The following is a 15,850-nucleotide window of genomic DNA, read 5'->3' on the forward strand; positions in this document are numbered from 1 at the left end:
TTGTATAGCCCAGATGCTCATATATCTAAATATGTTAAGTTTCCTAGGCAAAGTAAGCTCAATACTAGGAAAAAGTCTGCTTGTGGCATTCCCATCATTAAATAATTTTTAACCGATGCACAGACATGTCATCATATTCATGATTCCAGAACACAAAAAAGAGTATAAATGATTTATTGTCTTTCCAATAACAATATAGTATTTGTCGGAAGCATACAGTCCCTAAGTTATTTCGTGTTTGTGCCCGAGTGCCCAGGTGCCCAGGTGCTCCGATATCAGGCTATCATCCTAGTCCACCCACTAGCTAGAACCAGTCGCCATTTTGATTAAAATCAAAGTCTCTGGGTCATTTGTCACTTTTCTCTGATATATTTAGTCTGGTCTAATTTACTAAATTATGCTTAGCTTCAGTCCTTCGTGGCTGAAAATCGAGGTGATGGGTGGCCGCCTTCGAACTATACGCCAGAGTGGTCCGTGCGCGGGAAGTTGTATAGCTTCAAAAAATCTATAAACTCGGGATATAAACTTGCAGACAGCCCCGTTTCTGTTCGTCACGGTCATCAATAGGCTGTGGGTATCATATATATATATTAGGCAGGCACCAATGATTGAATTACCATTGAAAATGAAATACAGGCCGGTGGCATAGAAACGGCAACGAAGTTGCTGAGCGCTCCTGCTCAAGACTTCGGTCGGAGAAAACCATGTAAACAAAATTTGCGACTAATCCAAATCACACATGCGCGCGCAGATTCTCAAGTACGATGACCATGTATCCAGCTGAGCTTCCCGTGAGTATAATCTTCCAAAATTGAAGCCCTAAAGAGTGATTAACAAGAGTATATACATAGATCAGCGATGCTCCCGTCGATCGCGGCGCCTCCCCAGGTTCCCCCGCAACCGACACCTACCAACTATTTTTAGCCCTCTACCACCGGGGCGAGCTGTCTCTTGGCGACTACCGAAAGCGCCTCGGCTTCTCAGCCTACCACTGGTCGATCCTCGTCTTGGATACGAAGTACGATCGCTACCACGCCTACGACGTGACTGATGGATCCTCGCCAGACCCATTGATTCGACGCGACCTCAACCCCGACTTCCAATGGACCTACCGCGTCAAGAACAACGTTCATCCGGAGTCGTGCGACTCTCTTCTTATCAGAATGGCAATCGGCGTAGTCAACGATGGAATCGGTCCCGAGACTATCAAAATGCTTCTTCAGTCTGTTCAACTGCCGGTTAAGAGTGCTTGTCCGCCCCAGAACTGCGTCAACTGGATCAGGGCTGTTCTGCACAAGCTTCGGTTCCATGGTTATGCCCGCGACCTGCACAGCATTGAGACGACTATTGATCGTGCTCTTGCTTATGCTGATCTTCGTATGTCGGATCCTGATAATTCGGTCTCCGTTGTTGACCACGATGGCAATGAACTGATTCTCGGGCCACTTGTATGAAGTGAGATATCTTGAAGGGATGTTTCTTGCTGGAGTCTTTGGTGTTGATTTGGTGCTTTTAGCGTTACTTAACTATCAACTGTTTATTAATTTGAACGTGGCCTATTGAGCATGAATCAATTCTCTTTCAAGGTCTATACCTGTTTTGTGTTTATATTGGTGGTGCTAGATAATGCGACACGGCTAGATATATACCGAGGCCGCTATCACGTGGCGTGATTTCCATCAGGTGTCCATGAATAAGCGTATATTCACGGGAACACACAGGGCAAAGATTGATCAAAGAGCCGATCTTGCCCTGAAATTTTGTGTCCGGGCTTTGATCCTAACCCTGCAGCTGCTTGCTTGACTTTTTGTGATGATAAAGTACACGCACTTCTCGTTTGCTTGCAGCCTAACGATGATCAGGACCACAATCTATAATTAGTTTATTAGATAGCTGGCTAACTACAAGGTACATGTTAGCAGGCAACAGCTTAAGTTGAATAGATCTTAACAGATCTCCGTAGGTAAGGTCAAAAATTCAACAGCACAGATTGTCCAAACCCAAAAAAGCCTCAATGATATCGTATGAGTCACGAGGAGTGTATCAAAGTGAGTAATGAATCCACACGGGCAACTTCATCCGACCAGCCCCGGAGCCATGTGCCGCATATCCAGCAACCCGCATCTAACCTCGATCTGGTCATGGACAGCGATCAATTCCGAGCACCGCAAAGTCCCGAGATGGGGTCACGTTCGTCTTTTGCACATGTCGATCACCCGTAAATGATAGCAAGTGATAGCGCGTGAAGAAAGGGCTCCAACGGGTCCAAGGTGGAATGCATAAAGAGTGCAGAGTGCACAGTGCACGATCCACCCACGGAACCCGGAACGGGATTTGCCTGGATTTGGACGGATAGTTTTAATGCCGAGGGTCGGAGGAATCTGTGCGAACTACCTAAAAGGGTATGAAGCGTTGCAAGGTTAGATCTGATATATGTTTCGGCGACTTATTATTAATATAGGATTAAAGTGCATAATCTGTGCATTGATAGTTTCTCAGCCTCAAGATACACCTTGGATAAATGAGTAGATAATATATTGTCGTCTATTTTTCCTCAATCTCAGCTCATCATGCAATGTATTGTTCCATGTTAACCCGATCAGACAATTTGCAATCCACTCAAAGAGGTATTTTTTTTTTAATCCCCACACTCCGACATTTGAAATCTATCTCTAGGCCAACGGTCAAGTTGGCCGATGCAAAAGTCCTTGATGTCATACCTGTCAAACACGGTGGATCTCGGAAGATTAACAGCCAAAGGCCGAGGATCCAATGTCGATTATTGGGTGTTCAATAAAGTGCCGACAACCAGCCATGGCTGTCGTTGGCCGATGACTATTGCATTATTATCTCCGCCTAGACCCTGAGTCTTGAATCCAATTGTTCTGGACTGTGGCGGGATCTCGCTGTTGACCTCATCGTTTCCTAATTGAGTAATTTTCATACTTATTTGATGTACGGAGTAGCACATAGAATATTGTATAGAATATCTAATGAGAGAAGCCTAAGTAGCCATAACTTGAGACATTCGTATTCGGTAAGACTACAAAGTGGAGATTAAATGTTTCGAATGGGTAAGCCCTGCGAGCGCACATGGGAATTTTGAGTGCTTAGGTCATCTCTAAGCACGGGGCAACTTTGGAACCTGGGAAGCCTTGGAGGCTCGGCGATATCCGCATGGGTTTTCTTACTAATACGCTAGATCCAGATTAAAAAAAAAAAAAAAAACAGGAGCTTACATACCATTTGAGGTCCGTGACGTACGCCAAACACGCTATCATGGGAGTATGTAGTAAGGAATGTACATTGTACCTGTATCGTGAAGACCTAATCTAACCCTTGCAAGGCGCAGTGTCAGGCTCTTTCTCTCTTTTGAGCACATTATTCCATGTGGGGACCAATTGAGATCCGCCAATGCCCCATTATGTTCCACTGGAATGTACAACGTAGAACGTCCGTAGGCAATGCTGTAGCACGCGAGGAGTGATGGGCTCATACAGGGATGTTGGAATTACGCTGCCTCATGGCTTCATGAGGATTTGTGCATACCAATAGTGAGTTAGTATTCGCTTGAGCGTTCCCCACCGCACAGCCTACTGATGCATGGGTTCTTGGTTAATCTCGAATTCCTGGGGAATGCTAGTCTGTCAATCCTGCCAAGACTGGGCACTGGTCGTATTCGTCTAGGGAGTATCAAGGATGGAGTACAGTAGTACGGTACAACGCAGGCGAGGGGTAACGAAAAAGTAATACGGAGATACGCGTAAAGCAGTTCCCCCCAATGCGGCTTGGCTTCCAAGTTCCAAGAGCCTCCAAGCTGACATGCCAACTCATTGGATACCTAGATAGGTTTGGATTGCGACACGTAGACATGTCAAAGCAATTGTCAGCTTAGGTCTATATGTTATTCGAACATGATGTGATCTGGTAGGTGATTGGAAATCGAAGTGCTGAAGTAATCCAGAGCTAAATTCCAAGGTTCCAAAAAGAATTTTAAAGATATCAGTAATCAAATTTAACCAATAAAGGAAATAATGGAATTAGGAATTAAGGAAACGAAAAAAAAAACGGAGCTGGTGCGACCGATCCTCCGATCGGTTTTTATCCTCCGGAGCGGACCACGGCACGGTGAATTGGTCATCCGAGAACCATGAGTCACTGAGAATACAGAACACAGAGTACGGAGGAGAGTATACAGAGTATACATGGTAGACTATGTACTTTGTATATTGTATCCAAGTACCCTAAATCACGTACAACGTAGCGGTGAACTAGAAATCCTAGGAACCTTGAAGAATAACCTTGGAAGCGAACAGTGCATTATTCATAACTCGGGCTCGGCGTATACCCTTTCTCCATTTTTATTTCCGGTGGATCTCTAAGCATCCGTAATGTCCGTTTCGGGTCGATCGGACTAAAAAAGGAAAAAGGAAAAAAAAAAGTAGCCTTGTGAGATTATAATATAAACCTCTTCCTGGAAGTCTTTCTGATATCTCATCTACTACTTTTTAACCTCGTTACACTATCTATCTTGCTGCCCCCCTGGGAACAAAAACTTGATCTATCTACAACACATACTTTCATGTATAACAAAGTTGATATTTTCTTATCATCTATCTCACACCGCCCCACGACGATCCACTGTGACTGGATGACACCTAATTGAGTCACAAGCTAAAGAGTCATACCCAATAATCAAAAAGCTCCCTTGGCCCACCATGGACTCTTCTTCTATTACATCCAATACCTCCAAGCCCTCTCCCTACTTCGACTCTCTCGTCCGTCGCCGTCAACAAAAGAAAATGAGCATCACGCAAACATACTACCTCGCCCACACCGCCCGGAAGAAGCTCACTCGTGAAGCTTCCCGGGCAGACCACGACCTGCGCCTGCTTGTTGGCCACGCCAACCTCCTTGACTCGCTGATGTACGACCTCGCCGATGCCGAGCGGGAACAAGAACGCTGGTTCAACCAGACCGTCAGCGGAGCTACCAAAGCTTCAGCTCCTTCCACTCGTCAACACATCCAATGGGCTTCGACTGTAGTTGAAGAGCCCGAGGAAGACTGGGACCCAGAGGATGCGTCCGATCTGGACTCTGAACTCAGCGACAGCGACAGCGATAGCGATGACTCTGAATACGACGAGACTGAATTCGTCATCAACACTCCTGTCCGCCGCCGCGCCCCATCACCCGTGGCTCCCTTCCACCACGAGGACCTACTAGAGGAGGATGACGAAGGCGACGACACAGACTCAGACTTTGAGTACGACGACGCAGAGGAGCTGACCTTGACTCGCTCATCCTCGCGACAGTCGCCGCCTGAACTCCTTTCTGATTCAGATGGGGAGTCCGAGGACGAGGCAACTCCACCATCCCCACCTCAGCCTACGCTGGAGACATTTGATGAAAAGGAGCCTGCTACTACGGCTATTGCCTTGGCGGGCTCTGATCAATCTCATCTCTTTGAGCAAGGATATTTTGGTGCACAAGAGCAGACCTTCATTGAGGCTTATTAAACGATTTTACACACTCCATTACGACGTCGACTACACTCTACTTCTCTCTCTCTGCCTTGTGTACCATTATCCAGCGCTACATACGTGATACCCTGATGCTTTTTACGATATCTTTTTTCAAGCGAGCCTATATTTGACACCTCTCATCTTCTATTTTCTGGCGTTTTTTTTGGTCGCATTTGCAAATCTCCATTTTGGATATTATTACTTTCATGTCATATGGGCATTTATTACATTTTCCTCTCATCTCTGGCTATCGATGATAGCGGCCCAACATTCAGCTCTCCCTACAAAAGGTCGAGACTGCATTGGAGCGTTGAAACATTGGGGGAAAGACATTGTGATCTCAACCGATGTACAAACAAAGTGTCTTCACTTTCCCCACAGAAAATCAATCCAATAAAAAATTCTATAATCCTCAACATTTTCCCATATCCTTAGCGTAGTTACTCCGTACATAGTACAGTAAATAGTGCCAAAACCGGCAGAATAAAGGCATGTGACTCGTCGATCCGTGCCCCGAGCGCGCCAGCACCGTTCCCAGCCAAATGGAATTGCAGCTCGCCAGCACGCCATGATCTTCACCGCCGGATAAGATAGATAGATCAAAGCCAAGAGCAGATAGTGCAAGATCACCGCGGCTAGGTCGGCATGGGACGCCGCTATGGGTTGATAGTCAGCTGAAGGGTTTTAGTAGTTTTCATTCTTTACGTGTTCGGACACTCCGCGAAAAGTGGATTATGGAAGGGGGGGATGTTTTTTTTCCTTCGCTTCTTTTTCCTTCGAGTGGATGTCTTGGCTTTGTTAGAGGTAAGGTAAGGCGGGATACGTATTGGGCTAGTGAGTGAAAATCTTGAGGCTGGGGGGCTGAGGTGTTTTGGGCATGCTATGCGATGTTAGCCCTGGATTGGTCATGTTATTGGTTGCAATCGATATTTCCCTATCTGGCATTACTGTCCGCTTATCTGACAGTTTGCGGATATGTACGGAGTACGGATGCACTCAGACCCTGAAATATGAAGTTAGTCATATTATATGCATAATCATAAAGGTGGGTCATTTTATTGTGGCTTGCTATGGAGTATCATCTGACTGGAGATGTCGATAGATCTGTATGGAGTATTCCTATTGCTTCAAGTCAATGCTCCAGAGTATATAATATATTCCGCATACTGTTGACTTTATCTATATAGTTGATAGAGATTCTTCTTCTACTCTTGCCCTCAACAAATATTGTCCCTGCATCCGGGAAAAATTATATTGAGGCTATTGTAGTTCGGACTCTGTTCGGATTCTGCTAGCATTGTAAGTGTGTCTAGATCATTCATAGCAGCTAGTTACATTGCTCGATTTCAAATCTTATGAACCCTGTGAACCCTTTTCATTTCTTTCTTCCGGATTAGATATAGAAAGCTATAATTATTTCTTTTTTGATATTCTCCTTTGAGCTATTATCAAATTACGACTTCACATAGAAATAATATGCATGTTAGGAGTTTTCTTCATGCGAACTAGTATACATGAAGCTCAATTAGATAGGGTTGTGTCAATCACCAGACCCGTGGATCCGAGCTGTATTACATAACCATTGTTAGTTATCGATAAGTGATCACCGCCCTGAACCAACCTGACCCCTCGCTGCATCCGTCAATCTCCAGCTTGAGCAAGATGACGCATGACCATTAATCTTCCTAATTTCCATTGAAACTATACCAAAACATGATACCAAAACCACGTTTGGTCCTGTGGAATCCTCAACAACCCGGTGACCGCTGATACGTGTTACAGTACTACCTCTCATTCACGTCAACACGGCCCAGGAAAACCAACAGACCCATTATACCCCTGTTTAATTTACATCATCGCCGAAGATCAATCTCATAATGTCTGCGCCTACTTCTCCTAGACGCTCGTCTGAGTCTGCAGGCCGGCCTGAATTCAGAGACCATACGATCCCAGTTGCGGGGTCCGGCCACACTCGTAGTGCTTCCGGTGAGGTCCAGCCCAGAAGCCACCGGAGATCGATCCAATTTAGCGTCGACGCTGCAGAATCTCAGTTGCCCACTCGCTCGTCGAGCTTCAAGGAAAAGCGACTGTCATATGGGGATACCCCGACCAGAGAATTGGAAGAAAAGGAAAAAAGGGAACGGGAACACAAAGCTGCCCAGTTGAACCGAGGGCCGTCTCCACCACCGCCGAAGTACGTTCTTCCCGAAGACTGTGAGTATGAAATGGTGTGTACTAACACATAGCAGAACCTACGAGCGAGGCGTCTCTTTCGACACATTCGACAATTTCGATGCTACCGATTTCTCCCTTACATTAAACTACAAACACAAAGGTTACCAGAGCACACGTCGCAGTAGGACCTTCTTGTGTGGAACCGACCAGAACGACTACTCCGAATTCGCCCTCGAATGGCTCATTGACGAGCTGGTAGATGACGGGGACGAGATCGTCTGTCTTCGAGCAGTGGAAAAGGACTCGCGCATAGCTAGCGATGTCGGAATCGAAGAGCGAAAGTACCGCGAGGAGGCCGAAAAGCTATTTGAGCAGGTGATCCAGAAAAACAGTCAGGATGAGAAGGCTATCAGCTTGGTCCTGGAACTTGCCGTGGGCAAGGTTGAGAGCATCATCCAACGCATGGTAACCTTTCCAACCCCAGTGCTACCTTTTACCAATTTAACATCATCTAGATCCGCATATACGAGCCTGCAATGCTTGTAGTTGGTACACGAGGACGCAACTTGAAAGGGGTGCACAGTCTGCTCCCAGGCTCCGTCTCTAAATACTGCCTCCAGCAATCACCCATCCCGGTAATAGTCGTTCGACCTTCGCCGAAGCGCGAAAAGAAAAAGAAAAAGCGCCGTGCAGACCCAACACGGCGCAGCTACAACCATATCCTGGAAATGAGCGAGCAGCGCGGCAGTCAGATATTCGGCGCCAGCCCCAGCACTGATAGCAGCACCTCGAAGCTGCCAGATGAGGAGGCTGCAGTGGCAGAGGCACTTGGACTCCCCGCATCATACTCCAATGCGGCCTCGCGCAGTTCTTTATCGGTCTCAGACCGCAGCAGCATTAGCCACGATGACTCCGACACGAATTACCCCCGGAACTCACTCGATGCAATGCTTATGGCGAGTCCGGGTATTGGAAGTCCAGCAGATAGCTCCCAGGAGAGCGTCGTTACTACAGGTAGTGTCCAGCCATCTTCTTTGGTGGACAGGACTGCAGCCTCGCCTCCTCCATCTAACCACTTCGACTCTCCTGCGTCAGACTCCTCTACCGAAGTCGACAAGTCAGACGAGACGAACGAGCATTTGCACTCGACCAAGAACCCCGTGTCTATCCCTATGATTGAAGTGTCGGAAAACGATGACAAAATCGACAACACGAAGTCTTGAATCTTGAAAGCATGGTTTGTCTTTTCTATCAAACAGAATAAACGTCAGGTATCACGTTGCCTCGCGACGAGACTGACAGTTATACCCCCAGCTCAATACCCTCTTATTTGCCTCAGCTATGTTCTGACCTGGTTAAACATTTATGTTTTGGCCATGTGTATTTCTCTCCCCTCTTGTGTCTACAGTGAGAAATTCACCGAATGCATATCCATGTATATTCATGGATGTCTAGACATTGACTGCTCGACAGATATCCTGTAACTATTTATAACTATTTATTTACTCGTAGTTAGTATTCTTACCTAGGTTTCGTATTTTATCTTAGTCTAACTTTTAAGGATATGATCCATGCTATAACAAGTCCGTGGTCAGGTTTTGTGCATTTGAACAGGGTTTATAATCGAATATGTTATTTCTTATAAAGGAAGAGATTATAAGTAGCCTCAAGGCGAAGCATTCATTCAATCACATTGAAGCTGAGTAGTGCTCCGGGTATTGAGAAAAGGGCAAGGACAATAGAAGAGCAGAGCTAGAGCAAGGAGAATATGCAAAGCACGAGGGAGAAAGAGAAAAGCACAGAGCAAGCACTAAACATCAGCAACCCCTTCTTCTTCCTCTCATAATCGATCTCTTCATATTTGGCACTTGCACAGTAGAACCCCCTACTAGATTTGCATATGGAGGACAAGAGTATGAAGTAGAAGTGATCCAGCGAGTCCAATTGCAAGCCATGTCCTACTACTCTCAAACACACCTCCGCCGATGGAAAAAAAGAAACAAGAAACAAGAATAAGAATTGAAAAAGATGTCAAGATTGTACACTATGAAGAAGGTCTCTTTTTCGAAAGAAGTTCAAAAAAAGTAAAACCAGCGTGATAAAAGCGTGATAAAAGAAGTCCTAGGGGAAAACCGACCAGTCGGAAGATGCAAAGGACTGCCGATTAAAAAACAAAGGCGCATGGCTTTCCTCACGGGAAAACAAGATGGAAATGACGAAAATGAAGAAATCTTTTTGTGAACCAAGAAAATGGAAACGTTGATCATTAACTCCTAAGGACTCTCTCTATGCTGTGGGTTCGCCGTCCTTGATAGACGGGGTTTTTGAGGGACGACGCTCAGCGGCCGCGGGCTGGGACTTGGTGAGCACCGGGGAAGTGGGGTTTGACGGTGGCGAGGTGGCCATGTTATCCCGATCTTCAAGGGCAGCAAGCGCGCTGGGGAGGGTATTAGCATGAGGAGTTCCGAAGGGAGAAAATTTTGGGAAATGCGTACCTGAAAGCGTTCATAGAGGAGTTGTCTTCCTTCTTGCTACCGGTAGGAGTGCCAGTGCGGCTGCTGGCGGCGCTGTCATCGCTACCACGGACAAGGCTACCGCCGGGACCGAGGTTCTTGCGGCCGCTGTTGGTGCGCGAGCCGAGAAGGCTGGACGGACCGAATGACATGGGCTGGTTGGTGTTGCGAGTCGCACGCAGACGACGGAGATCGTCGCTACCAACCTTGCTAGAGGCGTAATCAGGGGGAGGGGCCTGGTTTCCGTATCCGAATCCGCGGGCGTCACCGCGACCCATGGGGATGCGGCCACCGCCTCCGCGGTTGCTGGACTGGCGTTGGCGCTCAGCTTCAGCTGCTTGTTGGGCACGGGCAGCCTGTTTCAAGGATTAGAGATGAGATATAGGGCATCATGGTGATGAAGGTTACTTACAGCCTCACGAATCTCAACAATGGTCTGAGGACCCTTGTCAGAATCCTTGGAGTTCCAGTGTGCGGCACGCAGATCAATAATATCCTACAAACCATGTTAATTTCCTTTCCCTTCAAAAGACGAAGAACTAGAGAGAAACTTACCAGAAGCATGAAGCGAAGACGACTGGGCAGGTTGGGTGTCTCCATCATCATGTTAATACGAGCAAAGTAGGCGTCCATCATGGCGGGTCCCTTATCGGAGGCATCGAGACTGGCACCAATGGTGCGCAGCAGACTGGTCAAACTCTCGACCTCGGCTTCATCGGGGATACCCTCGTAGTCTACAAGCTTCTTAACACACTCGTGCATGATGCGCTCTGTAAGCATGCCGAGCTTGTACAATTCACCAATGAACTTGACAAGACCAAGACCACGACGCTTAGCGGCGGCAGCGATATAATATTCGTCAGACAGCATTTTAACCTGTAGTCAATTATTAGTACAGGGGCAAAATAATTTTTTTGGATGAAGATCACGTACCTCTTCAGTTTCGCCCTCGGGCTTATCAGGCAGGTTAGTCTTCCAGCCACGCTCGAACTCTTCTTGGCAGCGGTTGAGCAGGTACTTGCGGAACAGACTTCCACCAGCCACAACAGTGCCATTTCTGTCACGGATGTTCTCATCCTTGATTTCTGGGCTCATGCTTTCCAACATGCTCTTGCAGAATTTGGCGTACATGGGAGCCCAGTGAGCCTCATCAGTAGCCTTCTCGAATGTGAGTTGGATGACCTGGCGCAGGGTACGACCATCAGACTCGTCCTTGGACTGGGAGACAATATCGAGGATCTGACCAGAGATACGGTCGAACTTCTCCGGGGTCATCTTGTTAAGAGCAGCCTTGACCTTGCGCTGCACGACATCGGGTGCCAAGTAGCCTTCACCACCAGGGGCGGGGCCAGCACCAGCACTTTGTCCAACACTGCGAGGCTTCCAGCCAGTCGCAGAGGTTTGAATTGCCTTTAGATCCATGCCAGCGGTAAGAGGCATCGACTTGTCTTGTGCGACGCCGTCCTGTCGTCCACCGTGCTTCTTGCTCTGCCGGCTGTCGGTGCGGGGACCTTTGCTTGAGCTACCACGAGCAGGAACACCGGAAGAAGTCTGGCGAATATTTCCAATAGGACCCATGCCACCAGGACCACCCCGTGGGAATCCGAAGCCGGACGCATTGCGGCTGCCCATTGGTCCGCTGCCCATAGGGGGCATTTGACCAGGTCGGCCAGTTGGGGCGTTGATGAAGCTACCCATGGCGTTGGATCCGCTGAAGGGAGCACCCATGGCGCTGTTGCGAGAGCCAGCACGGCTACCCATGCTAGGAGTGCGGGCGGACTGGGGGCGGGAAGAGTCGGTGGCGTCACCAACTGTGTCCCGCAGACGGGCATCCCAGTCCACAGAGATCTTGTCCTTGAATACGGCCTGGAATTGGAGCAGGAAGTTCCGGTCGTAGTGGAACTTGCGGCCTTCGGGTGCAGCAGCGTTCATAGCGGTGTCGGGAGGGGTGATGGATGGTGGGTAAGTGACCTTGCTGAGGTCTTCCAAGAACTTGGCATTCTGTAGAGACTTCATGCCTGGGGTTGCTTGCAGGGGCTCAGTGGGTTTGGGGGTATCAAGCTTGAGGCCAGCGGGCTTCTTGGGGACAGCACTGGCAGGCTTGGCTGGCGGGCCCATGTCAGACGAAACAGGGGTAGCAGCACCGCTATCGCCAGGTGTGGAGGACTCGGTGGCACTGTATCCGCCCTTCTTCAGCGAAGCGAACATATCCTTGCTGCCGTCGTCCTGGGCGGCAGCTTCACCGCCACGAGCGGCGTTCTCGCGGGCAATCTCGCGAGCCTCAGCCTCAGCCTCGGCCTTCTTCATGTTGGCCTCGTAGTGCTCAAGCTCCTCGCGCTCCTTGCGTTTCTCCTCTTCCTGCTTAGCTTTCTTCGCGCGGTTGTAATCTTCTTCCGCGGCGCGCTCCTTGGCTTCAATCTCGGCCATTTCACGCTCGATGGCATCATAGTCGGGCTCGTCGTCCACGGGAGCGGGAGCGGGAGCAGGGGCAGGAGCAGGGGCAGGAGCCTTCTTAGGCTCTTCAGCAGGGGTAGCTTCCTTCGATGCTTCAACAGCCTCGGTCTTCTTGGGCTCCTCAACGGGTGCAGCCTTATCCTTGATGCTAAGTTCTTCAATAGCAGCTCGGGCAGATTCAGTATCATCCTTCTTGGAATCGGTCGACACGGTTTCAGTGGTCTTGCGAGCGGCCTCGTCAGCCAGACGCTGTTTTTGGGCAGCCTCGTCCTGCTGGATCTTCATGCGAACGGCGTCCTTCAGCTCCTGCTTCTTCTCCTCGTCGGTCTTGGCGGCATTCGCCTTGCTCTCGGTACGAGTGTGCTCAGACGCGCTAGCAGTGCGAGGAGGGGGAGTGGATGTGGGAGGAGGAGTGAACTTCACAGGCGAAGGGGTGGCACGAGCCGGGGATGCGGGGTTCTTTTCGAAGGTCTTGACTGAACCGCTGTTAGGGTCCTTGATAATGATCGGGCTCTTCTTGGCCGATGGGATAATGAAGTGCGGCTTGGGAGCGGGGCTGTTGGATGCGCGGCTGCCAGTGTGGGTGTGGCTGGCGACAGCAGGACCAGTGGGTGCAGCTCCTTGGCCGAGGCTCGAACCTGGACGATCAGTAGATACCTGAGAGGGTGTGCGCGAAAGCGGCGTTGCCTGAGGCATGGGGTTAGGGAATTGCTGTCCCATGTACTGAGGGTTGTAGGGCATGCCAGCAGCACGAGGTTGAGGCGAGGGCGGTCCCATGTAGTAACCAGCGGTCGGGTTGTAATAGCCAGCGTAGTTGGGATCGTAGGCGTTGGGGAAGGACTGTTGAAATTTAACCATTGTTAGAATCTGTTCGAACTGACCACTTTCAGGCGCAAGATCCACGGGGTACTTGGGAGAGTATGTAGGATTGTCTTTGCGCCGCCAAGAGCTGGTAAGGTTCCTTTGTGGACGATGCCAGGGATCCTGGGAAGAACGAGAAGGGGGGGATCTCACAGCTTGAGGGCCCATGTGTTGACCGTAACCGTAAGGTTGCTGAGGCATCTGGGGGTGTGCCATCGGAACTTGGTTCATCTGGGGAGTAGTAGGGTTAACGTTGGCCAGGGCAGGGCTGCGGTTGGCTTGGTGAGGCGAGTTAGGGTAGGGAGCCAAAGGACGGCCCTGGTTCGAGCCGTGGAATTGGGGACCCATGTTAGGACCACCTCGCGGCTGGTTGGGGGTCTGTCGGAAGCCGGGGTTAGGAGAGTAGGGCATCTGCTGTCCCTGGTAGCCGGGCTGGGAGTATCCGCGACCGCGGCCACCCTGGTAGCCTGAGCGTCCGGGACCGTTGTTCATGTGGTTGCTCATATCGCTGTGAGTGGATTGGGAGGACTCGCGACGCAAGTGCTGAGAAGCGTGTGCAGGCTGTGAAATCGAAACCCATATGTTAGCAAAACATGTTCGAAACAACGACTTGGAAAAAAGTCGCGGCTAGGTGTGCCGCGCTCCATATACATCTGCGAACCAAAGTCACTCAAGAGGGAAGGATATTTTTAAAAAAAACTTACATCAACAGCTTCTCCGAAGCTACCAAAATTGGGCACATTTCCTTGCGCCTGGTAAGTCGATGGAGGTGGACGACCGCCGCTGGAGGCGGGCTGAGGAATAGGCGAAGGAGAAGTCTGAGGAGACGTCACACGGGGGTTGGTCGAAGGGGCACCAAGGCCAGCCTGGGCCGGGTTGGAGGCAGGTACAGCAGGAGCACCCATGTTGGGAGAACTCTGCTGGAAACCGAACTGGAGACTGTTGGGCCGACTGGCTGGGCCACCGCCGTTAGGCATGTAGCCAGAGGTACCGCTCGAGGTGATCGTCACAGAAGGCTTGCGAGAGTGATCGCCGGAGGAAGCAGCCGGAGCAGTAGGTGCTCCATTGACAATGGTCACGCCAGAAGAGGCAGACTGTTGAGATTGATTTTGCATGGGTTTGCCGTTCACAGATACGGAGCTCGACTGCCCATGTTGCGCTGAACCGCCCACGGTGACGGGTGCGGCGGTAGAGTCCGTCGCGGACTTCTTAGTTGCGTTGGCGTAAGATCTGGCTGGCGCCTGGGTGGCAGCCAGGGGGGTAGAGGATGCGGGCTGGGTCGAAGCGGCGGGGATAGCGGTGCTTTGTCCTTGGTTGCCCGACTGAGGAGGGTTCGAGCTCATTAGACAGGTTGTACGTCTAAACGCGCGAAGAGGGCGAGGGAGAAGGTTCGTAAAAAAGAAGACGAAGGTGATGTCAGTACGCGGAGGCGTAACAAGGCCACATCCAAACCTAACTGCGCAGGTTGTTAAAGGGATGAAATGAAAAAAGAAAGGAAACGAATTTCCAAATACACAGAAGACCAGGTACGCAGCAAGAGCAGCGTTTTGGTCGACAGTGTTATGTTTTAAAAGGGTTTGGTTTAAAGGGTGGATGGATGGTGGGAGGGAAAAAATTCAAGGGAAAAAATTATTCGGGTTTGTGGACAACGGGCAGAACGAGAGAGAGAGAGTTGGGTTTTCCGACCAACGTACCTTTTGAATGTGTTTTGGATGGATTCTCTTGAGAATCTCTGAAAAACAATGGAATTAAAGAAATTTCCGAAAGAGAAGTGAGAGTAAAATAGAATAAAGGTCGAGAAGTAGTATGTCGACCTACGCCACTCACATGTTACAAAGAATCTACAGATGTACGGAGCACTCCCGTGTTGAGTGACTTAGTAGTCTACATAAATGTACATAAAATGGAATTATAATACTTAATAAAATAGCTATGACTTTATTATTATGACTCTGAGTCTTCTTTATTCATCTGGAACCTGATAGACCCAAATGTCCACCCCCAAATGCCCCATTTTCCCCGTTTGCCACTATGGTGACCCCATACTATATCTACATCTGCTCTATACAAGATATACAACATGCTTATAAAGTACACTAATATGTTATATTCTAGGTAAATAAACCCTAGGCTATCTCCATTCTCCTCTAAATGCACCCTAATTCAATAATACTCAATAGTAGACATCGAGGTACGGAGTACAGCGCTATCAAATGCTCCCATCTCCCCCGTCCTTGCAGTGCATCTGCGTGAATCTTTTTTATGCAAGGCTTATTCCTCCGATCGGAGGGATTCGGCTTGATATCCTCGGCCGTTCTCACT

The 15,850-nt window shown here is 49.2% G+C and overlaps 4 protein-coding genes across 4 annotated transcripts; 3 read left to right on the plus strand and 1 right to left on the minus strand.

The window, feature by feature from the left end:
* Positions 1–770: 770 nt before the first annotated feature.
* N7447_010704 (uncharacterized protein) lies at positions 771–1,454 on the plus strand (the record flags this gene model as incomplete). Its single annotated transcript, XM_057234966.1, has 2 exons — positions 771–791; positions 852–1,454. The coding sequence occupies 2 exons, from the start codon at positions 771–773 to the stop codon at positions 1,452–1,454; spliced, it is 624 nt and encodes a 207-aa protein (XP_057081186.1).
* A 3,264-nt stretch (positions 1,455–4,718) lies between these two features.
* Positions 4,719–5,519, plus strand: N7447_010705 (uncharacterized protein; the record flags this gene model as incomplete). The annotated part of the gene is made up of 1 exon (XM_057234967.1): positions 4,719–5,519. One exon carries the CDS (start codon positions 4,719–4,721, stop codon positions 5,517–5,519), a length of 801 nt encoding a protein of 266 aa, XP_057081187.1.
* Positions 5,520–7,402: 1,883 nt separating this feature from the next.
* On the plus strand, positions 7,403–8,923 carry N7447_010706 (universal stress protein; the record flags this gene model as incomplete). The annotated part of the gene is made up of 3 exons (XM_057234968.1): positions 7,403–7,719; positions 7,775–8,165; positions 8,216–8,923. The coding sequence occupies 3 exons, from the start codon at positions 7,403–7,405 to the stop codon at positions 8,921–8,923; spliced, it is 1,416 nt and encodes a 471-aa protein (XP_057081188.1).
* Positions 8,924–9,986: 1,063 nt separating this feature from the next.
* On the minus strand, positions 9,987–14,871 carry N7447_010707 (putative eukaryotic translation initiation factor subunit eIF-4F; the record flags this gene model as incomplete). The annotated part of the gene is made up of 6 exons (XM_057234969.1): positions 9,987–10,137; positions 10,196–10,569; positions 10,626–10,709; positions 10,769–11,089; positions 11,147–14,137; positions 14,233–14,871. The coding sequence occupies 6 exons, from the start codon at positions 14,869–14,871 to the stop codon at positions 9,987–9,989; spliced, it is 4,560 nt and encodes a 1,519-aa protein (XP_057081189.1).
* Positions 14,872–15,850: the final 979 nt, after the last annotated feature.

Source organism: Penicillium robsamsonii, assembly GCF_028829455.1.
Source record: "Penicillium robsamsonii strain IBT 29466 chromosome Unknown utg000007l_segment0_segment0, whole genome shotgun sequence".
In the NCBI taxonomy this organism is placed as follows: Eukaryota; Fungi; Ascomycota; class Eurotiomycetes; order Eurotiales; family Aspergillaceae; genus Penicillium; species Penicillium robsamsonii.